Genomic DNA, 17,224 nt, shown 5'->3' on the forward strand with positions numbered 1-17,224 from the left:
TCAGGTTTTAAAAAATGAGCGGCCTGCGCCCTGCACCCAAGTGTGCGGTGTGTCTCTGTGTGGGAGCAATGGCGCACAGCATTACCGCTGCGCGTTACCTCACTGAAGATTTGAAGTCTTCTGACACCTCTGAAGTCTTCTGACTTCCTGTACTCACCCGGCTTCTATCTTCCGGCTCTGCGAGGAGGACGGCGGCACGGCTCCGGGACGAACTGCTAGGGGAGACCTGCGTTTTGACTCCCTCTGGAGCTAATGGTGTCCAGTAGCCTAAGAAGCAGAGCCTTGAAACTCACAGAATTAGGTCTGCTTCTCTCTCCTCAGTCCCACGATGCAGGGAGCCTGTTGCCAGCAGGTCTCCCTGAAAATAAAAAACCTAACAAAATACTTTATTTCAGGAAGCTCAGGAGAGCTCCCTGTAGTGCACCCAGTCTCCTCTGGGCACAGTATTGAACTGAGGTCTGGAGGAGGGGCATAGAGGGAGGAGCCAGTGCACACCCATACCTAAAGTTCTTTTTTAGTGCCCATGTCTCCTGTGGAGCCAGTCTATTCCCCCATGGTCCTTACGGAGTCCCAAGCATCCTCTAAGACGTAAGAGAAAAATCTGTCTCGCTTTTTGTCCTTTACGACGCTAATAATAATTGGATGCCCTGCTTCTAAGCAGCCCACTGCTCGTTGGCTCAGGTTGACCATTCAACTAGCCTATTCTTCGCCTGCTTTGCTGCTACCGGACTTCTATTCAGGCCCACTCCACAAGGTAGGTGGATGCTTCCTGGGCGGCTACCTGGGGCGTCTCTGCCTTACAGTTGTGACGTGCAGCTACTTGGTCTGGTTCAAACATGTTCGTTAAGTTCTATAGGTTCGACACCTTGGCCAAAGATGACCTTCATTTTGGTTAGGCGGTTGTACAGGGGTCTCCGCACTTTCCCACCCATTCTGGGAGCTTTGGGACTTCCCCATGGTACTAATGTCACCCCAGTATCCACTAGGATGTTAGAGAAAATAGGAATTTAGTACCTACCAGTAATTCCTTTTCTCATAGTCCGTAGTGGATACTGGGCGCCCGCCTCAGCGCTTCATGTTCTTGCTTACCTGGTTGTATGTGTTCTTGGTTGGGTCTGCTGTTGCTGTCCCTGTTCCATGTTTGGTTAGTTTAGCTATCCTTTGCTATGGTTAGCATTGCTTTCCTCTGTTCTGGTTAGTGCTACTATCCTTTACTACTGTTGTGTGTTGGTTCGTTACCTCACTGCTTTTGTTTTTCCTTCTCTCATGGTATGTCCGTCTCCTCAAGCAGTTTTACTAGACTGAGCCTGGTGGAGGGGCATAGAGGGGAGGAGCCAGCACACACTAATGATTTCTTAAAAAGCCAGGCTCGAATAGACCCGATCTATACCCCATGGTACTAATGTCACCCCAGTATCCACTACGGAGTACGAGAAAAGGAATTACCGGTAGGTATTAAATTCCTATTTTTGTATCAATGAAGCCTAGGTTACAGTCTTAGCTTGGATTACAGTATTGGATAGACACTTTATCATAATTACATTGGATTTGTACTGTGCAGCATATGTTGGTGTCCCATTGTGCAGGATACAAAGTAACAATATGTTTCTTTTATGTATTTATCATCCAGACTGTAATACACGCTATGTATGCGCGTTACCATGGTGATGGGTTGTAACTTTCACGGCGCCGTCACATCTCGCTGTCAACGCCTGTACCGCCCACCGGGTGGGCTGCCGGGAAATCACTTACGGTGATCTTTATAAAAGTATGTACAATGTTTTATTGTTTGATAAAGCCCAACGGCAGTAGGTGAGACTATTGAAACGTTGCAAAACAGCTACTTGTTTCTGTGAGTTATTGTATTCAAGCTCTCAGTGCCCCATCTTTATGTCTCTTTCTTTCTCTCTCTATATATATATTTGTTTATACTGCTACACCTTTGTATAATGCCCATCCATGTGTGTGTGTGTAAATCTGACACAAGATAAAAATATGTCACCCACCATATTATTTTATTGATGCGTTTCAACAACTTTATGGAAACTTTACAAAACAAATTAGCCAAAGTGTGACAAAATGCATCAATATCCACAGAAACGTGGAATATAAAATTATAAACGTTACTATACTGCGTGTGTGGAGCTTTAATATGTCCTCCATAACTTATACACCTTTGTGTTTGAACATATTTATGTCACATTATTATCAGATTTTACAACATGAACAATATTACTGCAATCCCGTATATTGTCTGATCAGCTCAGTGAAATTGTTTTTTTACCTGTATGAATTCTCTCATGTCTAATCAGAGTTGAATTCCTTGCAAAACATTTGCCACACTCAGAGCATGGAAATGGCTTCTCCCCTGTGTGACTTCTCTGATGTGCAACTAGATTTAATTTCAGTGTAAAACATTTCCCACACTCAGAGCATGGAAATGGCCTCTCACCTGTGTGACTTCTCTGATGTGTAACTAGATCTAATTTACATGTAAAACATTTCCCACACTCAGTGCATGGAAACGGCCTCTCACCCGTGTGACTTCTCTCATGTCTAAGAAAATCTGATTTTCGAGTAAAAGATTTCCCACACTCAGAGCATGGAAATGGCCTCTCACCTGTGTGACTTCTCTGATGTATAACAAGATGTGATTTGCGTGTAAAACATTTCCCACACTCAGAGCATGGAAATGGCTTCTCACCTGTGTGACTTCTCTGATGTGCAACAAGATCTGATTTTTGTGAAAAACATTTCCCGCACTCAGAGCATGGAAATGGCTTCTCACCTGTGTGAGTTCTCTGATGTATAACAAGAGCTGATTTCTGTGTAAAAGATTTCCTGCACTCAAAACATGGAAATGGTTTCTCACCTGTGTGACTTCTCTCATGTGTAACAAGATATGATTTCTGTGGAAAACATTTTCCACACTCAGAGCATGGAAATGGTTTCTCACCTGTGTGACTTCTCTCATGTGTAACAAGATGTGATTTTTTAAAAAAACATTTCCCGCACTCAGAGCATGGAAATGGCCTCTCAACTGTATGACTTCTCTCATGTGTAAGAAAATCTGATTTTCGAGCAAAACATTTCCCACACGTAGAGCATGGAAATGGTTTCTCACCTGTGTGAATTCTCTGATGTATAACAAGATGTGATTTGTGTGTAAAACATTTCCCACACTCAGAGCATGGAAATGGCCTCTCACCTGTGTGACTTCTCTGATGTTTAACTAGATTGAATTTCCATGTGAAACATTTCCCACACTCAGAGCATGGAAATGGCCTCTCACCTGTGTGACTTCTCTGATGTTTAACTAGATTGAATTTCCATGTGAAACATTTCCCACACTCAGAGCATGGAAACGGTCTCTCACCTGTGTGACTTATCTGATGTCTAAGAAAATCAGATTTTTGAGTAAAGCATTTCCCACACTGAGAGCATGGAAATGGCCTCTCACCTGTGTGACTTTTCTGATGTATAACTAGATGTGATTTCTGTTTAAAACATTTATCACACTCAGAGCATAGAAATTGCTTCTCACCTGTGTGACTTCTCTGATGTATAACAAGATGTGATTTGCGTGCAAAACATTTCCCACACTCAGAGCATGGAAATGGTTTCTCACCTGTGTGACTTCTCTGATGTAGAACAAGATGTGATTTCTGTTTAAAACATTTATCACACTCAGAGCATGGAAATGGCTTTTCACCTGTGTGACTTCTCTGATGTAGAACAAGATGTGATTTCTGTTTAAAACATTTATCACACTCAGAGCATGGAAATGGCTTTTCACCTGTGTGACTTCTCTGATGTATAATAAGAAGTGATTTGTGTGTAAAACTTTTCCCACACTCAGTGCATGGAAACGGCCTCTCACCCGTGTGACTTCTCTCATGTCTAAGAAAATCTGATTTTCGAGTAAAAGATTTCCCACACTCAGAGCATGGAAATGGCCTCTCACCTGTGTGACTTCTCTGATGTATAATAAGAAGTGATTTGTGTGTAAAACATTTCCCACACTCAGAGCATGTAAATGGTTTCTCGCCTGTGTGAGTTCTCTGATGCTTAACAAACACTGACCAATGTATAAAACGCTCACCACATTCAGCACAGGCAAATACTGAATCACCTTCATGAGCAGTATTATGTTTCGTTATATCTGAGGGATGAGGAGAACATTCCAGATGATTGTAGGGATCAGGTGATTTATCTGCACTGGAAAGTACTGGATGTATATTCAAAACAGTTGTGTTTTTCCCCAGGTAATCCTGTGTGATGTTATCTTCTATTTTACAATCTGGAGACACACTGAGATATCCCTCTGACGTGTTCCTGTTTGTGTGTTCATCTGTTGGAAATAAAATTATGAAAGTGCAATTTATTTACAATGATAAACACATTTTTATAGTTAGTGATAATTTAATTTAAAATTTCAAACACGTTTATATAATGAAATAAGGAGATTTATGGTAGACTTACCATGGTTAAATCTCTTTCTCATATGTCATAGAGGATGCTGGGGATACCATAAGAACCATGGGGTATAGACTGGATCCGCAGGAGACATGGGCACTTTAAGACTTTGAAAGGGTGTGAACTGGCTCCTCCCTCTACGCCCCTCCTCCAGACTCCAGTTTTAGACATGTGCCCAGGCAGACTGGATGCACTCTGAGGAGCATTACTGAGTTTCTCTGAAAATACTTTATATTAGTTTTTTTATTTTCAGGGAGATCTGCTGGCAACAGTCTCCCTGCTTCGTGGGACTTAGGGGAGAGAAGTTAGACCTACTTCCAGTGATTTAAAGGCTCTGCTTCTTGGCTACAGGACACCATTAGCTCCTGAGGGTTTGATCACTAGGTACGCCTAGGGGCTCATTCCCAGAGCAGGCCGTCACCCCCCTTGTCAGAAGACAGGAGAGTAGAAGAAGACAGAAGACTTCAGTGACGGCTTCAGAGGTACCGCACAGCGGGCGCGCAGCGCGCCATGCTCCCAGATTCAGCGGCACTACAGGGTGCAGGGCACGGGGGTGCCCTGGCCAGCATATACACCTCTAAAAAAGCGACTGGCAGGAGGGGACAAGGTGCCAAGCCAATGTCCTAACCCCCGCCAGCGTAAAGATTTTGAAAAATAGCGGGGCTGAAGCGCGCCATTATGGGGGTGGGGCTTAGTCCTCACAGCTCACATCAGCGCCATTTTCTCTTCACAGAAGCTGCAGACACGCTGGTCCTTCCTCACACTGCTGTACAAGTAACAGGGTGCAAAACGGGGGAGGGGGGGCACAGTGATTTTTGGTGCAATATAAGTTATATAAAAGCGCTGCAGGTCTGGGACATTCTGTAACTGTTTCAGAACCGGGTTTAAGCGCTGGGTTGTGAGCTGGCAAACGTCCTCTGTGTCTCTCTGACAGGCTTTACTGTGGGTCTGTCCCCTATATGCCCATTGTGTTTGTGGGTGTTTGGGACACGTGTGTCGGCATGTCTGAGGCTGAAGGCTCTTCCCAGGAGGAGACTGTATTAGGCACACAAACGGCTGCGGGGGTGACCCTATCAGCACCACCGACTCCTGATTGGGTAAATGTGTTGAATGCTTTAAATGCTAATGTGGCGCTTATTACCAAGAGATTAGATAAATCTGAATCTCAGAACCAGGCATGGAAGAAATCTGTGGAGGATGTGTTATTACAAGTTCAGACCCCCTCGGGGTCACAAAAACGTTTGTTTGCCCAGTCGGCATACACGGATACAGACACGGACACCGACTCCAGTGTCGATTATAGTGATGTCAGATTAGATCCAAAATTGGCAAAGAGCATTCAGTACATGATTGTGGCGATAAAAGACGTATTACATATTTCTGAAGACCCTGCTGTCCCAGATAAAAGGGTCTGTATGTACAAGGAAAAGAAACCTGAGGTAGCCTTTCCTCCCTCTCATGAACTGAACACTCTTTTTGAAAAGCTTTTAGAGAATCCTGACAAAAAGTTTCAAATTCCCAAAAGGATTCCGGCGGCGTATCCGTTTCCCTCTGGGGATAGAGAAAAGTGGGAGTCACCACCCATGGTGGACAAGGCTCTATCGCGGTTGTCAAAAAAGGTGGCTCTCCCGTCTCCTGACACGGTAGCTCTTAAGGATCCTGCGGATCGTAGACAGGAAACTACGTTAAAATCCATTTACGTCATCACAGGTACACTGCTCAGAACAACAATTGCATCTGCGTGGGTGGGTAGTGCTATCGAGAAGTGGGCAGATAACTTGTCATCTGATATAGATACCCTAGATAGGGATAGCATCCTCTTAACGCTGGGTTATATCAGGGACGCTGCGGCCTACCTAAAGGAAGAGGCAAGAGATATAGGCCTTTTGGGATCATAAGCCAATGCCATGGCAGTCTCGGCAAGGCGAACTTTGTGGATTCATCAATGGAATGCTGATGCTGACTCCAAGAAAAAATAAGATTTTACTCACCGGTAAATCTATTTCTCGTAGTCCGTAGTGGATGCTGGGGACTCCGTAAGGACCATGGGGAATAGCGGCTCCGCAGGAGACTGGGCACAACTAAGAAAGATTTAGGACTACCTGGTGTGCACTGGCTCCTCCCTCTATGACCCTCCTCCAGACCTCAGTTAGGATACTGTGCCCGGAAGAGCTGACACAATAAGGAAAGGATTTGGAATCCCGGGTAAGACTCATACCAGCCACACCAATCACACCGTATAACTCGTGATACTATACCCAGTTAACAGTATGAAATATAACTGAGCCTCTCAACAGATGGCTCTCAAAAATAACCCTTTAGTTAAACAATAACTATATACAAGTATTGCAGACAATCCGCACTTGGGATGGGCGCCCAGCATCCACTACGGACTACGAGAAATAGATTTACCGGTGAGTAAAATCTTATTTTCTCTAACGTCCTAAGTGGATGCTGGGGACTCCGTAAGGACCATGGGGATTATACCAAAGCTCCCAAACGGGCGGGAGAGTGCGGATGACTCTGCAGCACCGAATGAGCGAACTCCAGGTCCTCCTCAGCCAGGGTATCAAACTTGTAGAATTTCGCAAATGTGTTTGACCCCGACCAAGTAGCTGCTCGGCAAAGTTGTAAAGCCGAAACCCCTCGGGCAGCCGCCCAAGAAGAGCCCACCTTCCTCGTGGAATGGGCTTTCACTGATCTAGGATGCAGCAGTCCAGCCGCAGAGTGTGCAAGCTGAAACGTGCTACAGATCCAGCGAGCAATAGTCTGCTTTGAAGCAGGAGCACCCAGCTTGTTGGGTGCATACAGGATAAATAGCGAGTCAGTTTTTCTGACACTAGCCATCCTGGAAACATACATTTTTAGGGCCCTGACTACGTCCAGCAACTTGGAATCCTCCAAGTCCTTAGTTGCCGCCGGCACCACAATAGGTTGGTTCAAATGAAAAGCTGATACCACCTTAGGCAGGAATTGGGAACGAGTCCTCAATTCCGCCCTATCCATATGGAAAATCAGATAAGGGCTTTTACATGACAAAGCCGCCAATTCTGACACACGCTTGGCCGAGGCCAAGGCCAACAGCATGACCACTTTCCACGTGAGATACTTTAGCTCCACGGTTTTAAGTGGCTCAAACCAATGTGACTTTAAGAAATCCAACACCACGTTGAGATCCCAAGGTGCCACAGGAGGCACAAACGGAGGCTGAATATGTAGCACTCCTTTAACAAAAGTCTGAACTTCAGGCAGTGAAGCCAGTTCTTTTTGGAAGAAAATCGACAGAGCCAAAATCTGGACCTTAATGGAACCCAATTTGAGTCCCATAGTCACCGCTGACTGTAGAAAGTGCAGGAATCGACCCAGCTGAAATTTCTCCGTTGGGGCCTTCCTGGCCTCACACCAAGCAACATATTTTCGCCATATGCGGTGATAATGTTTTGCGGTCACATCCTTCCTGGCTTTGATCATCATAGGAATGACTTCCTCCGGAATGCCCTTTTCCTTTAGGATCTGGTGTTCAACCGCCATGCCGTCAAACGCAGCCGCGGTAAGTCTTGGAACAGACAGGGCCCCTGCTGCAGCAGGTCTTGTCTGAGCGGTAGAGGCCATGGTTCCTCTGAGATCATTTCTTGAAGTTCTGGGTACCAAGCTCTTCTTGGCCAATCCGGAACAATGAGTATAGTTCTTACTCTTCTCCTTATTATCCTCAGTACCTTGGGTATGAGAGGAAGAGGAGGGAACACATAAACCGACTGGTACACCCACGGTGTCACTAGAGCGTCCACAGCGATCGCCTGAGGGTCCCTTGACCTGGCGCAATATTTTTCTAGCTTTTTGTTGAGGTGAGACGCCATCATGTCCACCTATGGCCTTTGCCAATGGCTTGCAAGCATTTGGAAGACTTCTGGATGAAGTCCCCACTCTCCCGGGTGGAGGTCGTGCCTGCTGAGGAAGTCTGCTTCCCAGTTGTCCACTCCTGGAATGAACACTGCTGACAGTGCTGACACGTGATTTTCCGCCCATTGGAGAATCCTTGTGGCTTCTGCCATCGCCATCCTGCTTCTCGTGCCGCCCTGTCTGTTTACATGGGTGACCGCCGTGATGTTGTCTTACTGGATCAGCACCGGCTGGCTTTGAAGCCGCGGTCTTGCCTGACTTAGGGCATTGTAAATGGCCCTTAGTTCCAGAATATTTATGTGTAGGGAAATCTCCTGGCTTGACCATAGTCCTTGGAAATTTCTTCCCTGTGTGACTGCCCCCCAGCCTCGAAGGCTGGCATCCGTGGTCACCAGGACCCAGTCCTCTATGCCGAATCTGCGACCCTCCAGAAGATGAGCACTCTGCAGCCACCATAGTAGAGCCACCCTGGTCCTTCCAGACAGGGTTATCATCCGATGCATCTGAAGATGCGATCCGGACCACTTGTCCAACAGATCCCACTGAAAGATCCTTGCATGGAACCTTCCGAATGGAATTGCTTCGTAAGAAGCTACCATCTTTCCCAGGACTCGCGTGCAGTGGTGCACCGACACCTGTTTTGGTTTTAAGAGGTCTCTGACTAGAGATGACAACTCCTTGGCCTTCTCCTCCGTGAGAAACACCTTTTTCTGTTCTGTGTCCAGAACCATCCCCAGGAACAATAGACGTGTTGCAGGAACCAGCTGCGACTTTGGAATATTCAGGATCCAGCCGTGCTGTTGTAGCACTTCCCGAGCTAGTGCTACTCCGATCAATAACTGTTCACTGGACCTCGCCTTTATAAGGAGATCGTCCAAGTACGGGATAATTATAACTCCCTTTTTTCGAAGGAGTATCATCATTTCGGCCATTACCTTGGTAAATACCCTCGGTGCCGTGGACAGACCAAACGGCAACGTCTGGAATTGGTAATGACAGTCCTGTACCACAAATCTGAGGTACTCCTGGTGAGGAGGGTAAATGGGGACATGCAGGTAAGCATCCTTGATGTCCAGTGATACCATGTAATCCCCTTCCTCCAGGCTTGAAATAACCGCCCTGAGCGATTCCATCTTGAACTTGAACCTTCTTATATAAGTGTTCAAGGATTTCAAATTTAAAATGGGTCTCACCGAACCGTCCGGTTTCGGTACCACAAACATTGTGGAATAGTAACCCCTTCCTTGTTGAAGGAGGGGTACCTTGACTATTACCTGCTGCAAATACAGCTTGTGAATTGCCTCTAGCACTGCCTCCCTGTACGAGGGAGTTGTTGGCAAGGCAGATTTGAGGAAACGGCGAGGGGGAGTCTTCTCGAATTCCAGCTTGTACCCCTGATATACCACTTTTAGAATCCAGGGATCCACCTGTGAGCAAGCCCACTGATCGCTGAAGTTCTTGAGACGGGCCCCCACCGTACCTGGCTCCGCATGTGGAGCCCCAGCGTCATGCGGTGGACTTGGAAGAAGCGGGGGAGGACTTTTGTTCCTGGGAACTGGCTGTATTTTGCAGCTTTTTTCCTTTACCTCTGCCTCTGGGCAGAAAGGACGCGCCTCTAACCCGCTTGCCTTTCTGGGGCCGAAAGGACTGTACCTGATAATACGGTGCTTTCTTTGGCTGTGAGGGAACATGGGGTAAAAATGCTGATTTCCCAGCTGTCGCTGTGGAAACTAGGTCCGAGAGACCATCCCCAAACAACTCCTCACCCTTGTAAGGCAAAACTTCCATGTGCCTTTTAGAATCTGCATCCCCTGTCCACTGCCGAGTCCATAAACCCCTCCTGGCAGAAATGGACATTGCATTTATTCTAGATGCCAGTCGGCAAATATCCCTCTGTGCATCTCTCATGTATAAGACTGCGTCTTTTATATGCTCTATGGTTAGCAGTATAGTTTCCCTGTCTAAGGTATCAATATTTTCTGACAGGGAATCTGACCACGCAGCTGCAGCACTGCACATCCAAGCTGAAGCAATAGCTGGTCTCAGTATAATACCTGAGTGTGTATAAACAGACTTCAAGATAGCCTCCTGCTTCCTATCAGCAGGTTCCTTTAGGGCGGCCGTGTCCGGCGACGGTAGTGCCACCTTCTTTACAGACGTGTGAGCGCCTTATCCACCCTAGGGGACGTCTCCCAACGTACCCTGTCCTCTGGCGGGAAAGGGTATGCCATTAGTAACTTTTTAGAAATTACCAGTTTCTTATCAGGGAAAGCCCACGCTTCTTCACACACTTCATTTAATTCATCAGACGGGGGAAAAACCACTGGTAGTTTTTTCTCCCCAAACATAATACCCTTTTTTGTGGTACCTGGGGCAATATCAGAAATGTGCAAGACATTTTTCATTGCCGTAATCATATAACGGATGGCTCTATTGGAATGTACATTAGTCTCGTCGTCGTCGACACTGGAGTCAGTATCCGTGTCGACATCTGTGTCTGCCATCTGAGGTAGCGGGCGTTTTAGAGCCCCTGATGGCTTTTGAGACGTCTGGGCAGGCACGAGCTGAGAAGCCGGCTGTCCCACATCTGTTATGCCGTCAAACCTTTTATGTAATGAGGTCGACACTATCTCGTAATTCCTTCCACAAAACCATCCATTCCGGTGTCAGCCCCGCAGGGGGTGACATCACATTTATCGGCACCTGCTCCGCCTCCACATAAGCCTCCTCATCAAACATGTCGACACAGCCGTACTGACACACCACACACACACAGGGAATGCTCTGACTGAGGACAGGACCCCACAAAGCCCTTTGGGGAGACAGAGAGAGAGTATGCCAGCACACACCAGAGCGCTATATATACAGGAATTCACACTACTCACAGTGATATTTTCCCTATAGCTGCTAATATTATGCAGAATTGCGCCTAAATTTTGTGCCCCCCCCCCTCTCTTTTTTACCCTATGTAGTCTGGAAACTGCAGGGGAGAGCCTGGGGAGCTTCCTTCCAGCGTAGCTGTGAGGGAAAATGGCGCCAGTGTGCTGAGGGAAATAGCCCCGCCCCTTTTTCGGCTGACTTCTCCCGCTTTTTTCTATGTATATTTGGCAGGGGTATTTTACACATATATAGTCTTTATGACTATATTATGTGTTATTTGCCAGCAAGGTACTCTTATTGCAGCCCAGGGCGCCCCCCCCCCAGCACCCCCCCCCCTCCCCAGCGCCCTGCACCCATCAGTGACCGGAGTGTGAGGTGTGCATGGGGAGCAATGGCGCACAGCTGCAGTGCTGTGCGCTACCTTGATGAAGACCAAAGTCTTCTGCCGCCGATTTCCAGGAACGTCTTCTTGCTTCTGGCTCTGTAAGTGGGACGGCGGCGCGGCTCCGGGACCGGACGACCGAGGCTGGGCCTGTGTTCGATCCCTCTGGAGCTAATGGTGTCCAGTAGCTTAGAAGCCCAAGCTAGCTGCAAGCAGGTAGGTTCGCTTCTCTCCTCTTAGTCCCACGTAGCAGCGAGTCTGTTGCCAGCAGATCTCACTGAAAATAAAAAACCTAAAATATACTTTCTTTTCTAGGAGCTCAGGAGAGCCCCTAGTGTGTATCCAGCTCGGCCGGGCACAAAATTCTAACTGAGGTCTGGAGGAGGGTCATAGAGGGAGGAGCCAGTGCACACCAGGTAGTCCTAAATCTTTCTTAGTTGTGCCCAGTCTCCTGCGGAGCCGCTATTCCCCATGGTCCTTACGGAGTCCCCAGCATCCACTTAGGACGTTAGAGAAATATAGAATCTCTACCATATAGAGGTGGTGTCTTGTTTGATGACGGTCTCGCTGATTTGGTATCTACAGCTACCGCGGGTAAGTCATCATTATTACCTTATGTTCCTCCACAACAAAAGAAAACACACCACTATCAGATGCAGGGGTATATGCAATTGCGGTCGAATTCCCGAAATTGGCGAAAAACTGGACTTTTTCGCCCAAAAAAAAATATCGTCAATGCAATTCAGTACTTTTCTCCAAAAAAACGGACTTTAAAAATTCGACTTTTTGAAATTCGACTTTTGACAAATTCGACTTTTTTGCAATGATACAAATGCTGCAATTCGACCAAAGTATATTCAATTGAAGTTTGGAAATTCGACAACAGTGCTTTTAGAGACAGTAAATTCGTCTTTTTCAATCCGCCACACTTTGGAGGGTGAAACCAATGAAAAAAATGTAAAACATGTTTTTTTTGGTGTTTTTTTGTAATAGCATATCTATTTATATTAGAAGGGATTAGGTACTTGGTTTGTCTTTTTTGGAGGCACAAGTATTATTTATATATTTTTAAAAATATTTATTTTTTTATAGATGGAATGGTAAAATCCCGAAAAAAAATGGCGTGGGGTCCCCTCTCCAAAGCATAACCAGCCTCGGTCTCTTCGAGCCGGTCCTGGTTCTAAAAATGCGGGGGAAAAATTGACAGGGGATACCCCGTATTTTTAAAACCAGCACCGGGCTCTGCGCCTGGTGCTGGTGCAAAAAATACGGGGGACAAAAGAGTAGGGGTCCCCCGTATTTTTTACACCAGCATCGGGCTCCACTAGCTGGACAGATAATGCCACAGCCGGGGGTCACTTTTATACAGTGCCCTGCGGCCGTGGCATTAAATATCCAACTAGTCACCCCTGGCCGGGGTACCCTGGGGGAGTGGGGACCCCTTCAATCATAGGGTCGTCCCCCCAGCCATACAAGGGCCAGGGGTGAAGCCCGAGGCTGTCCCCCCCCCCCCATCCAAGGGCTGCGGATGGGAGGCTGATAGCCTTGAGGAAAATGACAGAATATTGGTTTTTCCAGTAGTACTACAAGTCCCAGCAAGCTGGTACTTGGAAAACCACAAGTACCAGCATGCGGGAGAAAAACGGGCCCGCTGGTACCTGTAGTACTACTGGAAAAAAAATACCCAAATAAAAACAGGAGACACACACCGTGACAAGTACAACTTTATTACATACTGCCGACACACACATACTTACCTATGTTGATACGCCGACTGCCACAGTCTCCGACGATCCGAGGGTACCTGTGAAAAAAAATTATACTCACCTGATCCAGTGTCCAGAGATAAATCCACTTCCAGAGTATAATCCACGTACTTTGCACAAAAACCCCCCCGCAAAAACCCGATCCAGCGGACTGAAAGGGGTCCCAAGTTGACACATGAGACCCCTTTCCCCGAATGCAGAGACCTCTCCGTGACAGCTGTCACTGAAAGGTCTCTTCAGCCAATCAGCGAGTGCAACATCCTTGCACTCTGCTGATTGGCTCTGTGCGCGTCTGAGCTGTCAGCGCATCGCACAGCTCCCTCCATTATATTCAATGGTGGGAACTTTGCGGCTAGCGGTGAGGTCACCCGCGGTCAGCCGCTGACCGCGGGTAACCCCCCGCTGACGGCAAAGTTCCCACCATTGAAAGTAATGGAGGGAGCTGTGCGATGCGCTGTGTGAGTACAGACAGCGCACAGCCAATCAGGTGAGCGCCACGTAGTAGCGCTTCCTGATTGGCTGAAGGGACCTCAGTGACAGGAGTCACGTGGGGTCCCGGCACATTCGGGGAAAGGGGTCTCATGTGTCAACATGGGACCCCTTTCAGTCCGCTGGATCGGGTGTTCATTTTTTATTTTTTTGCAAAGTACGTGGATTATACCCTGGACGTGGATTTATCTCTGGACACTGGATCAGGTGAGTATAATTTTTTTCACAGATACCCTCGGATCGTCGGAGACTGTGGCAGTCGGTGTGTCAACATAGGCAGTATGTGTGTGTCGGCAGTATGTAATAAAGTTGTACTTGTCGCGGTGTGTCTCCTGTTTTTATTTGGGTATTTTTTTTCCAGTAGTACTACAGGTACCAGCAGGCCCGTTTTTCTCCCGCATGCTGGTACTTGTGGTTCTCCAAGTACCAGCTTGCGGGGGAGGCTTGCTGGGACTTTTAGTACTACTGGAAAAAACAATATTCTGTCATTTTCCTCAAGGCTATCAGCCTCCCATCCGCAGCCCTTGGATGGGGGGGGGGGGGGGGGGACAGCCTCGGGCTTCACCCCTGGCCCTTGTATGGCTGGGGGGGGGGGGCCTTGATTGAAGGGGTCCCCACTCCCCCAGGGTACCCCGGCCAGGGGTGACTAGTTGGATATTTAATGCCACGGCCGTAGGGCACTGTATAAAAGTGACCCCCGGCTGTGGCATTATCTGTCCAGCTAGTGGAGCCCGATGCTGGTGTAAAAAATACAGGGGACCCCTACTCTTTTTGTCTCCCGTATTTTTTGCACCAGCACCAAGCGCAGAGCCCGGTGCTGGTTTTAAAAATACGGGGTATCCCCTGTCCATTTTTCCCCTGGATTTTTAGAACCAGGACCGGCTCGAAGAGCCCGAGGCTGGTTATGCTTTGGAGGGGGGACCCCACGCAATTTTTTTTTCTGTATTTTTACAGTTTTTCCCATTTTTTTTAAATCGCAGCAAAATCCGCCTAATCGGCCGTTTTTCGCCCGCGGGACTGTCGAATCCGTTTTCCATTGAATATGGTGAATTTCGCCAACCACTTTCCGAAATTCGACGCTCGAATTGTGTCGAATTAAAAAATGGGCGAAAATTTGCCGTGATTCGATGCTAATTGCATATACCCCGCAGTCCTTTCGGCCCAATAAATACAGAAAGGGCAGAGGTTCTTCCTTCCTTGCTACTAGAGGGAAGGGAAAAGGTAAAAGATCACCGGCAGTGGCAGGTTCCCTGGAGCAGAAGTCCTCCCCGGTTTATGCCAAATCCAACACATGACGATGGGGCTCCTTTGCGGGAGTCCGCACCGGTGGGGGCACGTCTCAAACTCTTCAGTCAGTTCTGGGTTCGCTCGGACCTGGACCCATGGGTATAAGAAAGTGTCCAAGGGGTACAAATTGGAGTTTCAAGACGTTCCCCGTCGACGATTTTTCAAATCGGCCTTACCAGTTTCTCTGCCGGACAGGGAGGTAGTATGCGACGCAATACAAAAGTTGTGTCAAAATCAGGTCATTATCAAGGTTCCCCCGTCACAACAGGGAGATGACTTTTATTTGAGCCTGTTCGTGGTCCCGAAGCCAGATGGCTCGGTCAGACCAATTCTGAACCTAAAATCCCTCAATTTCTACCAAAGAAGTTTCAAATTCAAGATGGAGTCTCTCCGAGCAGTAATCTCCAGTCTGGAGGAAGGGGATTTTATGGTGTCGGTGGACATAAAGGACGCCTACTTACATGTCCCCATATATCCTCCACATCAGGCTTACCTGAGGTTTGCAGTTCAGGATTGTCATTACTAATTTCAGACGTTGCCGTTTGGTCTGTCCACGGCTCAGAGAGTTTTCACAAAGGTAATGGCGGAAATGATGGCTCTCATGCGCAAGCAGGGAGTCACAATTATACCGTACTTGGACGATCTCCTGATAAAGGAGAAATCCAGGGACCAACTGGTCCAGAACATTTCACTCTCCATGACAGTTCTGCAACATCATGTTTGGCTCCTAAACTTGCCAAAATCGCAGTTGACTTCGATGAAGCGACTGTCGTTTTTGGGAATGGTTCTGGACACAGAATTACAGAGAGTTTTCCTTCCAGTGGAAAAGGCTCTGGAAATTCAGAGTCTGGTCAAACAAATTCTGAAACCAGCAAAAGTGTCAATCCATCAATGCACTCGATTACTGGGGAAGATGGTAACGGCCTACGAGGGCATTCAGTTTGGAAGATTCCATGCCAGAGTTTTTCAGTGGGACCTGTTGGACAAGATGTCCGGATCCAAACCTGCACATGCACCGGAAGATAGGCCTGTCTTCAAAAACCAGAATCTCACTCCTGTGGTGGCTGCACAGCTCTCACCTCCTAGAGGGATGCAGGTTCGGGATCCAGGACTGGATCCTAGTAACCACGAATACGAGTCTCCGAGGCTGGGGGGCAGTCACGCAGGGGGAAAACTTCCAGGGAAGATGGTCAAGCCAGGAAACTTGTCTACACATAAACATTCTGGAGTTAAGGGCCATTTACAACGGCCTTCTTCAAGCGGAACACCTTCGAAATTTCCCCGTACTCATCCAGTCGGACAATATAACTGCAGCAGCGTACATAAACCGCCAGGGCAGAACAAAAAGCAGAGCGGGGATGGGCAGAAAGGCATACAAGCGCGTTGTCAGCGATCTTCATTCCAGGAGTGGACAACTGGGAAGCAGACTTCCTCAGCAGACACGATCTCCATCCAGGAGAGTTTGGTCTTCATCAAGAGGTCTTCACAGAAGTGACGAGTCTATGGGAAACTCCTCAAATAGACATGATGGTGTCTCGTCTCAACAAGAAGCTTCACAGATATTGTTCCAGGTCAAGGGACCCTCAAGCAATAGCAGTGGACGCCCTAGTGACACCGTGGGTTTTTCAGTCGGTGTATGTATTCCCTCCACTTCCTCTCATTCCGAAAATTCTAAAGATCATAAGAAGAACAAAGGTACAGGCAATCCTCATTGTTCCAGACTGGACAAGGAGGGCTTGGTATCCAGATCTTCAGGAATTACTCATAGGAGACCTCTGGCCTCTTCCTCTACGCGAGGACCTGTTACAACAGGGGCCGTGCGTATACCAAGACTTACCGCGGCTACGTTTGACAGCATGGCGGTTGAACGCCAAATCCTAGCCCAAAAGGGTATTCCCAGTGAGGTCATTCCCACACTTCTTCAGGCTAGAAAAGGAGTAATGCAAAAATGGGTATACCAAAGTATATTGTCGGGCGCTAGAATGAGGTGTTTTCCTAGCTGCTGTATAAGGGAGATAGTCAGTCTGTTATCCGGACTCCAGGT

General features: G+C 47.5%; 1 protein-coding gene across 1 annotated transcript in view; it reads right to left on the reverse strand.

Annotated features, from left to right (window-relative positions):
• Window positions 1–1,980: 1,980 nt before the first annotated feature.
• LOC135054624 (zinc finger protein 260-like) overlaps window positions 1,981–17,224 on the reverse strand; it is a 69,691-nt gene continuing 54,447 nt past the window's right edge. Inside the window, exon 5 of the mRNA XM_063957827.1 lies at window positions 1,981–4,351. Coding sequence (XP_063813897.1) covers window positions 2,259–4,351 — 2,093 coding nt within the window. The 3' untranslated portion in view covers window positions 1,981–2,258. The remainder of the gene's footprint in view (window positions 4,352–17,224) is intronic.

Source organism: Pseudophryne corroboree, chromosome 3 (assembly GCF_028390025.1).
Source record: "Pseudophryne corroboree isolate aPseCor3 chromosome 3, aPseCor3.hap2, whole genome shotgun sequence".
Lineage (NCBI taxonomy): Eukaryota > Metazoa > Chordata > Amphibia > Anura > Myobatrachidae > Pseudophryne > Pseudophryne corroboree.